The 15999-nt window shown below is 47.9% G+C and overlaps 1 protein-coding gene across 1 annotated transcript; it reads left to right on the top strand.

The window, feature by feature from the left end:
• The first annotated feature begins 5140 nt into the window (after window positions 1-5140).
• Polr3h (RNA polymerase III subunit H) lies at window positions 5141-15551 on the top strand. The gene is made up of 6 exons (XM_051189459.1): window positions 5141-5306; window positions 8641-8737; window positions 12601-12687; window positions 13120-13183; window positions 14176-14377; window positions 15008-15551. The coding sequence occupies exons 1-6, from the start codon at window positions 5196-5198 to the stop codon at window positions 15059-15061; spliced, it is 615 nt and encodes a 204-aa protein (XP_051045416.1). The 5' UTR covers window positions 5141-5195; the 3' UTR covers window positions 15062-15551.
• The last annotated feature ends 448 nt before the right edge of the window (window positions 15552-15999 follow it).

Raw genomic sequence — 15999 nt, 5'->3', positions numbered from 1 at the left:
ACTTCTTTTCTTTTTATGTATTTATTGAGGGTAATGGGAAATGAACTCAGGACCTCTGGAAGAGCAGCCAGTGCTCTTAACCTCTGAGCCATCTCTCCAGCCCCTCTTATTCAGCACTTAAAGAAAAAGTATTGTGTTAGGCATTGGTGGCACACACCTTTAATCCCAGCACTAGGAGGCAGTCGGATCTCCAGTTTGAGGCCGACATCATCTACAAAGTCAGGACTGTAACACTGAGAAACCCTGTTTGAAACAAACAAATAAAAAAAGAAAGAAAGAAAAAATATTGCACATATGTATGTGTATGTGCATGTGTGCTCACCATGGCACATTCCAGGAGGTCGGAGAACAGTTTTGGGGACTTGATTCTCTCCTTCCAGCATGTGGGGCTTGGAACCAAACTTAGATCTTCAGGACGGTGGCAAACAATCCTAGCCTGACTCTTTTCTCTTGGCTCTGGGGAATCCAGCCAACGAAGCAGGAACTCTATTTTCATGGAGCTGACAGTCGAGTAGGGAGAAGGCAATAAAACAACCTAATAACAGAGTGCTGGCATGTTAGAAGGCAATGAATATTCCAGAGAACTAGTGATCAGGGAGTGGGATAGGGAGTAAGGCTGGTGGTGGGTGGCTTGTGGTTTTAAATGGGAGGTCAGGTAAGCCCCAGCCTGGCTCCTCCCCAAGAGTGACAATGCAAGGATAGAGATTTTATTTTATTACTGGTGCTGGTGATGAACCATCCTGCCTCCATTTTAGGCTTGAACACCATCGTCATCTTAATGTAAAAACAAAACTAGGCTCCTTCCTATTTGTGATTAAACATGTTTCTCAAGGTTTTGGCTGTGGCCCACTTGTACCTTCAACAACAAATGGCTCTGCACTGCCTGTAGGAGGACACAGCAACCATGTCTTTGTTTCAGAAAGTTGTTATAACCATCCTGTGTCCTTATCTTTTTTTTCAAAAGGTTGTTATGTCCATCTGTAAGGAGTACGGTTTTTCTGCCCTGCTGCTGGTCTTGTCCCGCCGCCGCGCCAGCCCCAAACAATACACAGAGACTCTGTATTTGATACTATGCTGTTGGCCAGTTACTTGTTTCTTATAGGCTAGTTCTGTCTTAAGTATTAACCCATTTCTATGTATTTCCACGTGGTTTTACCAGCCAGAGACGGCTGGTGGTTCTATTCTCTCCAGATTCCCCATCTTGACTCCTCCTTCCTACTTCCTATTTCTTCCTTGTCTCCTAGTCCCTCCTATCTTCCTTTCCTATTGGCCAACAGTGCTTTATTCATTAACCAGTATGAGAAACATATACAGAATGACATCTCCCATCATCCATCTGTTCTTACGACTACTTTATTATGGCCACCTTGTGTTGCTCTGCTCCTTTAACCCCACCTATGTCCCTGTTAAACCCCCCATTTAGAAACTCCCTTTCTCTGGGCTATAAAAGCCCTTATCTTTCCCTTGTCCAGTGATGATCTCTTGAACCCCAACTCAGGGAGAGAAAACCCATCTACATGAATAAAAAAGCTTTCCTTATTTTATTTGATTTTAGTTTTTAGTTTCTCAAGATAAGGTTTCTTTGTGTAGCCTGGCTGTCCTGGAACTTGCTTTGTACTGCAGGCTGGCCTGGAACTCACAGAGATCCATCTGCCTCTGCCTCCCAGGTGCTGGGATTAAAGGCATGTGCCACCACTGCCCATCTGAACTTACTTTAATATATTGCTTGCTGTAATTAAGTTGGTCATGATGATATGAGCCAGAGGTCTTGTAGACTGAGTCATTTGTATTTAGGCCTTGAACTCCTAGTCACAAGCAATCCTGAATCAGGGCCCAGAGTGGCTGAGACTATAGGCCTGCTGTACTACGATTCTTGAATGTTTAGATTTAATAATAAATCTCGAATGTCATTCCACAGCTATATCTCATAATTCTTTTCTGTGGCTTTACATTTTTCTATTAAAATATATACTATTTTCTTTTTCCAATATGCTTTTATCAAAGGACAGTCTGTCTTTTTAATATGAGGTCTCACGTTGTCTGGTTTGGCCTTGAACTTTGATGTCCCTCCGTCATTCTCTCCAGTGCTGGGATTGTAAGTGCGCTCTAGTTTGTGCAGCTACAGAAGCCTTTGAAACGCATTCTGTTATTAGTGCTGTTTGCAGAGCAGTGTGGGGCACAGAGAACTTCACTGCCCAGGCCACCCCTTCCTTCCTTGTTCCTGAGCTGTGGCATGGGAGCCCCCCCCTAGATTCTCCTCACACCCAGATGAGTTCCCAGCTCTTTTCCCCTTCACTCTTTTCCTCTAGGCGCTCACAATTCTGTTGCCCTTTTGTTCATTCAAATGAGCCATAGTTTCAAGCCCTGGCCATTTGCCAGGCACTGATGTAGGCCCGGATGTGGTGGGGAGAAGCCATACAAAGGTCCTGGGTTGCTGAGGGGCTTGTAGACTGAGCCATTTCTTTTTAGTAAACCACCTCAATCATCCATGGAGCAAGGCAGAGGGTTAGTGAAGAGGCCGGATCTTTTTTTTTTTTTTTTTTTTTTTTTTAACCAACATGTAAACCAAAAGTTTGTGCCAACAAATTATTGAGCTGAATACCACAAAAGAGGACCTGGTTCTGAAGCCCAATAGCCTGTCTCCTGCCCCCTTTCCCTCCCACACTCCCCCACCCGTTTTAGCTTTCCTTTCAGCTAATAGCTGAAGCCCTCGGGCGTTGGTTTTGCCCACTTCTGTCCTTGGGACTAAGCTATCTTTTCCTCAGTGTCTCCCGCTGTCAGCCTGCTCCTCCTCCCCCACAGCCACACAACAATCCTTCTTTCTAGTCTCCCTGCCCCCTTCAGCCCCTTCCTATCCACTGTCCACCCAGCCAATGTGTATCTGTGTCATTTCCCTGTTTTAACATGTGCACACAAAATAAACAAAAGTATAATTTTAAAATATTTTGAAAATTAGACAGGGTCAGCTAAAAGGTTCAGAAGTTAGAAAGTACTTATAACTTACTCCGAGGACTTGAATTCAATCCCCAAGTCCCATATGACAGAAGGAGAGAACTTATCCTGCAAGTTGCCCTTTGACCTCCATATCTACATCATGGAGTGTGTGTGCCCATACACAAATGTAATTTTAAAATTAAAGAAAAAGATAGAACAAAAGTAGTTGAGTTTGTTGCTGTGTGTGTGTGTGTGATGCCAACTACTTAGAAAGTTAAGTTGGAAGGTGGTTTGAATCCAAAGTTGGAGACCAGCATGGGTAAAACTGGAAGATCTCCTGCATATCTGTTATTTATATTATGATTCATAACTGTAGCATAATTGTAGTTATGAAGTAGCAACACAATAGTTTTATGGTGGAGGGTCCCCACAACATGAGGAACTGTATTAGAGGGTTGCAAGATTGAGAACCACTGGGCTAGGAGCATTTGCACCTGCAAATCACTGAGACAAGGTTTAACATATACTAAGAACCCAATAAAAGTTTTCTGTTGGGGCTAGGGAGATGGTTCAGCAGTGAAGAGACCTGGCTGCTCTAGCAGAGGATCAGGGTTCACTTCTCACCACCCACATGGTAGCTCACAATTTACTGTAACTTCAGTTCTAGGTGATTAGAGGTCCTCTTCTGATACACTTACATATATGCAGGCAAAATACCTCATACACATACAAATTTAAAACAAGGTACCTATTGGTATAAAGATCATAGCTGACTAGTTCTTACCTCCCATGTCAGTCACCTGAAATACTTTGTTTCTAAGCAGTGGGAAGGGACATTAGTGTCTTACACCGTTAACCTCCATTTCACAGCTCCAACCCCAAAACACCTTTTTTATATTATTATTATTGTTTGTTTTCTTTTTCAAGGCAGTATTTCTTTGTAGCTTTGGAGCCTGTCCTGGAACTTGCTCTGTAGATCAGACTGGCCTCAAACTCACAGAGATCTGCCTGCCTCTGCCTGCTGAGTGCGGGGATTAAAGGTGTGTGCTACCACCACCTGGCCCTTTTTATCTTCTTTTTCACATTTCCTTTTCCTTCTTCCTCCCTCCCTCCTCCATTCCACTTCTTCCTTTTCAAGAAAGGGTCTTTTGTACCCAGGCTGGTCTTGAATTCACTATATAGCTGATTTGAACTTCTGATTCTCCTGTCTTCACCTCCCAGATTCTGGAATTACAGCTGTGTTTGCCATGATGTCTGGCTCTCCAAAGTTATTTAATTTTTGGTGGGTGAAATGCTAAAACACTGGTTCTCATTTTGTAACTCAGGCTGGCCTTGAACTTGCTGTGGTTATCCTGTCTTACCTCTCTAGTGTTGGTATCACAAGCTTGAGGATATTTGTTTGCATTCAGCTGCTTACCGACTGTGCTGAGTTTTGTTGAGTACATCAGTGTTACACCAATTAAAATTTCTGTCATCCAGAAAAGGTTCTGGTGATCTTTTCTTGCCCAGTTATCTTGTGTACCGGTCTGGAGGATGGACTTTTTTGTTGTTGTTTGAGGCAGGTTTTCTCCATGTAGATTAGGCTGACCTCAAACTCAGAGATCCACCTGTCTCTCTCTGACTCTCCAGTGCTGGGATTAAGGTCGTGTGCCACCACGTGCAGCTATAAGGGCTAATTTTGAGCGTGTTATATTTGTATTTTCAAAGCATCTCTCTGAGGTGCAGAGGAAAGATAACCAGGCTGAAAGTCTTGTCGCCTAGCAACCAAAACTCCCTGAGGGGCCTGATGTTGGCTTGCTTTAGGACGTCCTGCTCTCTCTTCCCTCAATGGCTGGAGGCAGCAAGAGCCCCCGCCCACTTCCTGGCCCCGCCCCTCGCAGGAGTCTCGCGTAGCTCTGTGGCCGTCTGGGGCGGGCACAGGCTTCTTATTGGTCAGTTCTCCGGAAGCTGAGGAATTCAGATTCGTGAGCGCTGGGCTGGTGGATGCTTGTGTATGGTGCGTGGCTGCTGCGCGTGGTGCGGGCGCAGCAGGGCGGGGTGGCCTCGGATTGGGGGAGTGGGTGCCTGGAGGGAGCGAGCGGTCCTCAGTTTCCTCCGGCAGGAGCTTGGTACCGCAAGCGGCTCCCAAGTCTCTCCCGCGCGGCCCTGCTGCCGGCCTGGCTTGTCAGAGGCTGAGAGGGGACCGAGGCGGCTTGCGGTCTCCCACGGTTTCCAGGTCCCCGTGCTTGACAGGCTCTCCGGTTCCCAGAGCCCGGTGCAGGATGTTCGTCCTGGTGGAGATGGTGGACACCGTGCGCATACCTCCGTGGCAGTTTGAACGGAAGCTCAACGACTCCATTGCCGAGGAGCTGAACAAGAAATTGGCCAACAAGGTACTGGGCCCTCGGGCTGGCGGGCAGTGCCCAGACCCTCTCTGCTGCTAGCCTGGCTGTCTCCTGGTTCAGCTTTAGCCTTGTATACTCAAGTAACTTCATGTCAGGATCTCCTTTTCTTTCTTCTGAACCAGACTTGGATGTTAGAGGTACCCAAAGGAATTAATGGGCCGGGCGAAGTAGCGCACACCTGTAATCCCAGCTTCTTGGGTCGCCGAGGCTTGTGACAATCGTGAGTTCGAGGCCAACGTGAGCAACATAGTAAGCCGCTGTCTCAAACAATTAAAAAACGTTGGGGTGTTTGTTGAACAGTGCATAAATTCACTTGGCATTGGCGGGACTATTGGTTCCATTCTTATGGCCAGAAAACAAAATAAACAAAATGGAGAGAGCGCAGCACAAAATGAGTTTGTAATATGGAAACTGGAAAATTCCAGTTACTGTGCAGCCTTGGCCAAGTCACCTTCTCTGGGCCTCAGTTTTCATTTGTAAAACGGGGATGATTGTTTTTATATCAGCTGCTATGTGTGGATGGGTAGTCTGGGAGGTTTGTTACTCATTCTCAAAATTAAAGTTTTTTGCACACCTGCTGCGAGTCATGCCAGTGTGCCCCAGGGCCAGCTGGAGAGGCCTTTCTGCTCTCCTGTGGTGACTGCTCAATTACCCTGCTTCATGTGTCGCTTAACACTTACTACAATTACTTTCTTGTTTATCCGAACATAAACATTTTTAAAGATTTTTACATTTTTTATGTTTGTGTATTCCTGTGTGTGCCACTGTGCATGAAAGGTCAAGGGTCAGCCTGTGGGTCCCTCCATTGTGTGGGTCTCTGGAATTGAACTCATCTGTCAGGTTTAGAGGTAGGTGGCATTGCTAGCTGAGCCATCTCACTGGTGTCTTATATTTATTCGATTACTGTGCTTTCCTTTCCATGGCCACAGGGTCTTATCTGACTTCTCTCACTGCCTCCAACACTTAGAGTGTGGCAGGAGAGAGACACAGAGGTTCTGTCCTTGTGCAGTGAGGGGGAAAAAAAGACTTGACTGAGAGGGTCTCACAGTTGAATGTATTATGGTGACTCGGGATAAATGCCATGAACGGCAGACATTCATATACACCTAGGGAACAAAGGAGCATCACCCAGGATAAAAGAAATGGGAAATGGTGTTTGAACTGAGACCTTTTGGTGAGGAGAAGCCAAGTAGAGGCTCTGTCTTGAGGGTGGGATGGGAGCAGGCTGGGTGTAAAGAGCCGTGCAGGTGGAGTAACTGGCATATACAAAGGTCTTGAGGACCTAACAAGGCACAGAGGAAGCTGCTGCTGTAGTTGGACAGTGAGGGAGGTCCAGATTGAAGCCAGGCCAGAGAGCTGGAGGGCTTTGTAGTCCCAGTATTGCTCTTTATAGGCCAGTAGTAGATGGTACTCTCTCTCTCTCTGTCTTTCTCTCTCTGTCTCTCTCTGTCTCTGTCTCTCTCTCTCTCTCTCTCTCTCTGTGTGTGTGTGTGTGTGTGTGAGAGAGAGAGAGAGAGAATGATGGGCAAGATTGGCTGGGTTAGATAGGAGATAGGTGATCCCTTTATGGGAGACAGAGACCAGAGGAGGAGGTAATCATGCTGGCTTGAGGCTTGTCATGTGATTTTTTTGTTTGGCCTTTCAGTCACAGAGATCTGTCTGCCTCTGCCTACTCAGGTGCTAGGATCAAAGGTGTGCGCCACTGTGTCTTAGTCACAGTTCTATTACCATGAAGAAACACCATGACCAAGGCAACTCTTAAAAGAAAAAATATTTTGTTGGAGGCTGGCTAACAATCCATTCTCACGGCTGGGAGCATGTTGCCACAACTGATGCTGGAGCAGTAGCTGAGCTACATCCTGATCCACAGGCCAAGAGAGCAGCACTGACCTGGTGTAGGCTTTTAAAATCTCAAAAGCCCACCCCTGGGATACCTTCCTCCTACGAGGCCACACCTCCTAATCCTTCTAATCTCTCTCAAGTAGCACCCTCCCTGATGACTAAACATTCAAATATATGGGCCCGTGGGGGCTGTTCTTACTCAAACTCCCACAGACACCACATCCAGGGCTTCTTTGGTTAATGTTTAAATTACATGTATTTATTCTGATGTGATGTACATGCCATAGTGCATATGAGTAGGTCAGAGGACAACTGTGGGGGAGAAGGCGATTGTCCTACTACGTGGTCCTGCGATTCAACTTAACTTGTTAGGATTGTAAGCAGGCACCTTGACTGCTCAGCCTTTTTGTCAACATCACATCCCCACTTATTTCTGAGACTGGTTCTCATGGGACCTGAGCTGATTTCACATTCACTATGTAACCAAGGATGGCTTTGGACTTCTGATGCCTGTGCCTCTGCCATTCACGTGCAGGGATTACAAGCAGACATCACCTTGCCTGGCTGAGGCCAGTTCACTGAATCCCTTGAGAGGCGCTCCCACAGAAAGAAAGAGGTGGTTCTGCAGGAAAGCTCATTGCAGGGAGCTCTCATGTCTCTCTAGTTCCTGAGCATCTCTTGTGAGGTGTGTGACCAGGGGGTGATACATGTGTAGACATTAAGCCAAGTCATTTAGACTTGGTTTGGGGTGTGTGGGGTTCTGCTCTTTTGAAGGGCTTTGGCCATGCAGCCTTATTCGAGCTTCCTCTCTGTGTGTATGAGGTGATGTGAATGTGGTGTAAATATGTCAGGGTTCTCACACTTCCTGCCTGTGATCTGGGGCACAGACTTTGGGATACTGGGAAATAGAGGTTTAAGCAGGGATTCCCACTGCCAGTTCTCACCTGTGGTGACAGGAAATTTTAGTTGTTTGTGGTCTCTGTACCTGTCACCAGGTTCCATCCTACTCACATAACACTTTGACTAGTGTCTTTTTTTTGGGGGAGGGGTTGTAGGGGGGTTGAGACAGAATTTCTCTGTGTAGTCCTGGCTGTCTTGGAATTCACTTTGTAGACCAGGCTGGCCTCAAACTTAAAGATCCACCTGACTTATTCTCTTGAGTGCTGGGATTAAAGGCATGCACCACCAGGCCCAGTCTGGTGTCTCATTTTTGAGCATGGGAAAACTGAGGCTCAGAGGGGCAAAGTACAGTCCTTAGTGGTTCCACAGTGAGGTGGAGCTGTCATTGGAAGCTGGCTTGTCACTCAGGCCCTGCTTCTTCCAGAGTTCTGCATTCTGAGGTCCCTGTTACAGTCACCTCTTGCAGAGTCTTAGCTCATGTCCATCTAGAAAAGGGGGACTCAGAGCTTGCTTGTGATCATGAAGGCTTTGGGGGAGCTAGGCCCTGGGGTCACTGGTGTATATGCACATGTGTACACAGGTCGTATACAACGTGGGACTCTGCATCTGTCTGTTTGATATCACCAAGCTGGAAGATGCCTATGTATTCCCAGGGGATGGAGCATCACACACCAAAGGTGGGTGCCTTTTTCTTCCTAGGGTGCCATATTTCTTGGGGCTCATTTTTCTGTATCAAAAGATTAAGCTACCATGCCTATTGGGGTGGCAGTAGACCTGGGCCTTGAGTCCTAATTCTGCTAGGAATTTACTTCAGTAACTATGGGTACTCTTGTCCTCTCAGAGTCTCAGTTTCCTTACCCGTAAGACAGCATTGTAGACAGGGAGATTCTCAAGACTGCTGTAGTTTTGAGATTGAGATTGTGGTTCAACCCGTGGATCCCTTGGGTTCTACCTAGTGCCCCCTGATACTTGCCCAGCCCTTAGGCTACTCATTGCTTCATGGGTGTTACTGGTTGAAGAGTGGAAGGTGAGGGAAGAGCAGGCTAGTTGGGACCAGGGACCTGGAGGGATAATTTTCCTCTGATCTCCACATTATGGGGTATATATGTGTGACCTCTGAGTGAGGATGGTTGGTGATCTATGCCTGTAATACAATACTTGGGAGGTAGAAGCAGGAGGATCAGGAGTTCTAGGCCAGCCAGAGCTATCTAACAGTGATAGTAGGTTCTGTATTCCAGGACTGTCAGGAGGGTTAAGGAATTAATATATAGAGCTCAAGACAGAGTCTAGGCATTTAGGGAGAATGGGAATTGCTTGTTTCTGTTGGTTCTGTGGGTTCCTTGGGTGGAGATCTTCTGGCAGTCTTGGCCAAGGCTGGAATGTCTGTCTGGCTTGGTGATTTCAAAGGTCTGCAGTTCAGTGCCAAAGTATGTCTTTAGCCTTGCCTAGATGTAATTGACCAAAAGTTGTCCCATAGCTAAAGCTAAGGGATGGAGAGACAGATTATCTCTTGCTGAGGGCTAGTATAGTAAAACTGAAAGGGATATGCATCTGGGGGTGAAAGGGTGGTGGGCAGAACCTAGAGAGGTGGTGGGAGCACTTGTGTTGGGGCTTCTTGACAGGTCAGTTTAGGTGTCTCCCTTGGAGGGTTTGCGGCATTCCTCAGTCCTGCTTGCATTGGGCCATCCACAGGATGTCAGAGAGGAATTCTGCATCCTCAGCTTGCCAAGGGCTTGCAGTATCCGCCTGGGAATGGGGTAGAGATGAGTGTTTTAACAAGTGCTCTGTGACAGACACACAATCCTGTTACAAGTGGGAGAACCTTGTTTTTGTCCATGTTGGTTGGCCTCTCAGCCCAGGGATGATGGGTGGTCAAGCATTCTGGAGTGTTCAGAGACAGCCTGGGGTCTGTGCTGGCTTCCTGAGACTAATTAATTGACATGGTGTTGAGCTCTGTAGAGAGCCTCAGGAAGCAGGCTGCTTTTGTATGGACTAGGTGTTCTCATGCTCAAGCCCAGAGCCTGGAAACAGAGATGAGGAACTCTGTTCTCAGAGAGGAGTGCCAAGCTGAGCTGGGCTCTGCACTTGGACAAAGGGCAAGGCCTCTGTTCTCTGAACTGAGCCGGGCTGTATTGTTGGACAAGAGCCCATTATCTAAGAGGCAAGAGCTAATAACTACAGGAGTACCAGAAACAAATCCGCTTTAAGGAAATGCTGCCTATTACATTGGTGATTTACATTTGGCACTTGGTCTGCCGTCTTGTCCCCCACACTCTGCTCACCCTGGGTTTCTTGTTCCATTATGGAGATGTCTAAGTACTGAGTACTTGGTGAAGCACATTCCACAGATCTGTGTTTCAGTTCTTTCTCTGGCCCCTAGGATGGGGGCCTGGGTAGCTAGGTTTACTTGTCATAGAGTGGGAAGTCCTTTGAGGGCCATGAGCACAGTAAGAGCATCTGGGCATGCCACACTTCTCCTGTGCTGCATGCAGGTTGAGGTCAGAAGGACAGCTTGTTAGAGCCTGTTCTCTTCTTTTAGCATTTGGGTCCTGGTGATCAAACTCTGGTGGTCAGACTTGGTGGCAAGCCCCTTTATCCACTTATCCATTTTGGAGAAACTGACCATTTCAGTGCCTCATGTGAGTGGAATAGGGATTTGTTCTTTTCCAAACTCAGTACATCTCAAGGGTTGTGGCATATGTTATCATGGAATACATCTGCTTACACATGCTAACCGAGAACAAGTGGTTACCCTCCCTCATGCTTGTGCCAGGGCTGGGTGGGGATGGAATACAGTCCTGAGAATGGAAACCCAGAACCTCATGCCACTTAGGTGTTTATCACTATGCCATATTTTCTTTTATTCTACTTTATTTCATGTGTATTGGTGTGAAGGTATCAGATCCCATTGAACTGAAGGAACAGACAGTTGTGAGCTGCCATGTGGAGCTGGGAATTGAACCTGAATCCTCTGGAAGAGCATCTAGTGCTCCTAACCATTGAGCCATCTCTCCAGCCCCTGTGCCACATCTTCTAGCCCTTGGCTTTTTAAGACAGGGTTTCTCTGCATAGCTCTAACCGTCCTGGAGCTCATCCTGAATACCCTGCTGGCCTTGAAATCACAGAGAGATCTGTTTTCAGGGTGCTGGGATTAAAGGTGTGCACCACCGTGTTCAGCTTCAGTCTTCCTTTTTCGAGGCTGATTAATGTTGTATTATGTGTACATAGTCAGTGGAGATGGGCTGCTCACCACTTGCTTTTAGATATGGTGTTCAGGCCCTGGGCACTGGCTTACACAATGTCCCTGCCCACTAGGCTTGTGCCAGATGAAGCCTGGCAGAAGCTTTGAGCTGAATGCTAGGTCATGTGGAGGGCAGTGTTTTTCCACCCAGGGGTAGGTGGCCCATGTCTTCTCCTGGCTCTATTCTGGAAAGTTAGCAGAAGGCTCAGTTAGCTTTAGGGTGTTGTCACCTCACGGGGTATCGTGCAGGAAGGCAGATGGACAAGCTGGGCAAAGGAGGGCACTAAAGGAGTCCTGGTAGAAACCTGTGCTTTAGAATGGTGGTTCTCAACCTGTGGGTTGTGATCCCTTTGGGTCGCATATCAGATATCCTCTATATCTCATATCAGATATCCTGTATATCAGGTATTTACATTGTGATTCATAACACAAGTAACAAAATTACAGTTATGAAGTAGCAACAAAAATAATTTATGATTGGGGGGGTCACCACAACGTGAGCATTAAGAAGGTTGAAAATCACTGGCCTAGAGGCTTCCCATGGCAGAAACAGCAGAAGAGCTGTGTGGTTGGAGTCGGTCACCCAGCCTCTCTGAGCTATCTCTTCCTGTTTGGTGGAAATACAGGCAGTTGGCTAATGGCAGAGGGCATCTTCCTGTTTAAGAGGGTCAGGGACTTGTGTGGCTAGGGACAGATGTGGCTTCTGCTAAGGCCAGAAGTCATTCTGATGTGGGTACAGCTTTAGCTAGCCTTTCCCTTAGGTTCAAGTGAGTGGGGAGTACATAGGACATGGCCTGAGAACCCATGAAGGCTTTCCCCATGTGACTTTGTCACCACAGGCAGCTTGGCATTTTTAGTATCCTATGCCAGGTCAACTCTGCTGAGGATAAACTTGCCCAGGCATCAGGAGCCAGGGACTTCCTTCCAAGTCTGGCCAGTTGCTGCTGTCCTTTTGGAATGTAAAGGACAGCCTGGAGGGAGTTTGGAATTGACTTTAGAGTCACTAGTGGCCCAGAATCAAAGCTCAGGTGTGATGGAGATTATTTGGAAACCAGCCTTAGTCTAGGGCAGCTGCTGCTTCTGGTCCCTTTGGAGACCAAGCTGTGATCTTGCAGAAATGAGGGAAGGTCAGTCCCCTGGCTTGGCAGACAGGTCCAGATCTGCTGGAGGACTTAGCATGGATCATTGGATAAGTGTGCTGGCAGTGAGGTGGACATTGGTGAACATGATCAGCCCCAGGTTCCAAGGCTGTCAGGGAGGTTCTGGTGTAGCTCATAACAGTATTGCCTTCTTTTGCAGTCCATTTCCGATACGTCGTGTTTCACCCATTCCTGGATGAGATTCTCATCGGGAAGATCAAAGGCTGCAGCCCAGAGGGTGTGCATGGTAAGGGGTGACTTCTGGGGTGAGACTGGAATATGGGTAGGCAGTGTATCCAGCTGAATCTTCCCTATGGCATCAGAGAAACTGCCCAGCTAAAGCACCAAGCAAGAGTGCCCCATCTCCTCATGCATGGAGTAAGAGACTCATTCAACTTAGGATCTGAGGATGGATACTGAGCTGGTGGAGGAGACAGGCTCACAGTGCCTATGGGTCCCTGGGTATGCAGTGAGCACTTGGGCTGGAGACTAGGTACTTGGAGCTTTGCCCAGGGCTGCTCAGGTCATGTTGGTAGTATATTAGATGTGGGGCTTTGAGGCAGGAAGGGACAGATTGCCCTGGGCACACTTGGCCCACACTGGGGCTTCCATGCAGTGTCTTCTGGGCTGTTCCTTTTAAGTCCCCATCTCATGTCGCCACATTCTTCATTTCTTCCAGTCTCTTTAGGGTTCTTCGATGATATTCTCATCCCTCCTGAGTCACTGCAGCAGCCTGCCAAGTTGTATCCTCTCAAGGTTAATGAGGGTCAAGTGGACATCCCCGCTCCTGTGTGAAGCACCAGTCCTCTTTGCTTCCCACCTGACCATGGTGTCCATATGCCTGTGTCTGTCAGGCAGGGCGATAGAATAGTACTGCACATCTTTGCAGCTTCAGTCACTCACGGTCACTTCATGCAGGTTGTGTCTGCAGGAGTCATTTCAGAGATGCATCCCTCAGGGTTGCCTCCCTGTTTTCCAGGCTGTGGGGCTGGTGTCTGGAGCCTGGGCTGGAGTGCAGAACCCCTGTCCTCTTCTCAAATCTGGGGCTGGTTGTTTTGCTTTTTGTTAGTTTGTTTTTGTTTTTTGAGATGGGGTTTCTCTTGTATAGCCCTGGATGTCCTGGAACTCACTTTGTAGACCAAACTGGCCTTGAACTCACAGAGATCATGTGCTATCACCACCTCCCTGGGACTGTTTTAATGGGACTGTCACTGGTCACGGTAGAGGCTCAGGTGGGCCTGTCACAACCCTAAGTTCCCAGCAGTAGCATGACTTGGAGAATGCAATGTGCCACTGGAGGGCAGTATGGCTCTGTAGGCTATGAGGGAATAACAGAGCTCAGCCTCCACTTAAGCCAGGCCTAGGCAGGTAGAGGTAGGGTTTAAGTGAGACTCTGACTTGTCAGCAAATCTGGCCTAGCCTTATGTTCCTCAGACAGGTGACATTCAAATCTACTTTATCTTCTGGAGACCGGGGCAAGTCCATGATCTACCTGCCTGTCACATTAATTATGAGGCTTGAATGAGGCGTGTGAGGTCCTTGGTCATTCAAATTTCCAGACTTGGGAATGTGGTTCTCACTTTGTGTCCTGGCACAAATTAGCCCCTCTCCAAGGAGCAGGAGCAGCTTTTACTGGAACTTTCTAGCTAAAATAGACTCCATCTGGAGTTTTAACTTGGACCCTCAGCCTCATGAAGTTCCATAGCAAGATTGTGGCCTTGACCCTGGTCTCCAGTGATGAGACAGAACAAGTCTGGGTGTGGGAGTATGAGACGGAGGAGGGAGCACATGACTTGTACATGGACACTGGCGAGGAAATCCGCTTCAGGGTAGTGGATGAGAGCTTTGTGGACACGTCCCCCACAGGACCCAGCTCAGCTGAGGCTGCCTCTTCCAGTGAGGAGCCCCCAAAGAAGGAAGCGCCATACACGCTTGTGGTAAGGTGGTGGGAGGCTGCTTTCTTTTTTCTAGAAAGGGTTTCTCTGTGTAGCCCTGACTGTCCTGGAACTTGATCTGTAGACTGGGCTGGCCTCTACCTCCTCCCAAGTGCTGGGATTAAAGGTATGCAATCCCCACCCCCGTGCAAGAAGGCTGCTATCTGGAGGTTCTACTTCTAGAACCCCCTCCTTAGCAGGTCATGTCTCTTCTGATTGTCACCTGTCACTTCTTAGCCAGCTTTTGTGGATTCGGGCTATGAGATGAAAACATTGTAGGTTTTGAGCAAGCTAGGTGGGAGTTTGTTCTGTGCCTCCCAGAGGGACAGCTCAGACAGGATTATATCATGAGGACCTTTTAAGAAAGAAAACCAAGGAGGGATTAGTGAGATCAAAGTTGGAACTAGAGCTGGGTTCCAGGGCTGGGGTTAAGGAAGGATTACCTGGTCCCACTTGAGGCCTTTTCCTAAGAAGCTGGAGATCTGGGGCAGGTGTGGCACTATGGTTTCCACTCTCCACAGCCTCCGAGCTGCCTGTGCCAGGCCTGCCAGGTACTATAGGGAGGGCCAGTGGCCCTGCTGTGCCAGGCAGCACAGCTGAGTGGTGACAAGTGTACATGTTTTTCTTTGACAGGGATCTATCAGTGAGCCAGGCTTGGGCCTTCTTTCTTGGTGGACCAGCAACTAGCCCTGAACTTAACAGTGACTGCGCAGACCCTTGACAGTGGAGCAGTTTGCAGATTCTGAGGAGTGCTGCCCGATCCAGGCTAGGTGGGACCACGAGTGCCACCTGCTTGTCGTTTTCCTTCCCAGCTCTGGTTTTCTAGAGTCACCCCTGAAGTCCTCTGCACTGGATTGCTTTTGGTTTTTTTGAGTCTCATGTGTCCAGGCTGGCTTCTCACTTGCTGAGTTTCTGATCCTTCAGCCTCTACCTCTTGAGTGCTGGGATTACAGGTGTGCACCCCTACATTGAGTTTGTGGTAGTGAGGATGGGATGGAGCCAGGGCTTTGTGTACTCCAGGTAAGAATTCTCCAACGTCCCCAGCACAAGGACCGGGGCCCTCTTTCTTGTTAGGCTGGTATTGAACTACTGAGCTAGGCTCATCCTATCCCTTCCTGTGAACTGTTTTTTTTAGTGACTGAAGAAACATTTAATAAATAATGACAGCAGCAGAAAACACCCCTCCCCTTTTTAATAGCTGGCATTATGATCTGAGGTCACTGAATTGCCAACCTGGGACAGCATTCCCAAGCCCCACAGATGTAGGACTTTAGCGTTTATGAGACCAGACTGACTCTAGCTGAGCTTGGTGGTTCTTTAGCAAAGACAGAGAGGCCACTTGAGCAGGTGTTTTAGGCTGGCGCTGCCAGTTGCTGATACATTTGGAGCATCAAGCTGCAGCCATCTTTCCCCAGCATTTGGAAGGAGTAGCTCCCCATCCCAAATGAGCCAAATCAGCCCTTGTCTAGGAAATGGAGGCCATGGGATTTGCTGTCCTAAGGCCTATCTTTTAAGAAGCCTGCGTTGCCACTGCCTAAGCTGTGACAAGTACCGTGTGGTGTTAGTGATACCCCAGGTCCTGTTGTCCTTTCTCCCACTGAAACTAGGGTACTTGTGGTAAGTAA

Source organism: Phodopus roborovskii, unplaced genomic scaffold, assembly GCF_943737965.1.
Source record: "Phodopus roborovskii unplaced genomic scaffold, PHOROB, whole genome shotgun sequence".
Lineage (NCBI taxonomy): Eukaryota > Metazoa > Chordata > Mammalia > Rodentia > Cricetidae > Phodopus > Phodopus roborovskii.
Note: the sequence above shows the minus strand (reverse complement) of the source record. Positions and strands in the feature narration are given on the sequence as shown.

Coding starts and splice junctions, on each gene's coding strand:
- Polr3h (XM_051189459.1), top strand. CDS start 5,196: ATGTTCGTCCTGGTGGAGATGGTGGACACCGTGCGCATACCTCCGTGG. Junction 8,738..12,600: donor TGGAGCATCACACACCAAAG/GTGGGTGCCTTT, acceptor CTTCTTTTGCAG/TCCATTTCCGATACGTCGTG. Junction 13,184..14,175: donor CTGCAGCAGCCTGCCAAGTT/GTATCCTCTCAA, acceptor CCTGGTCTCCAG/TGATGAGACAGAACAAGTCT.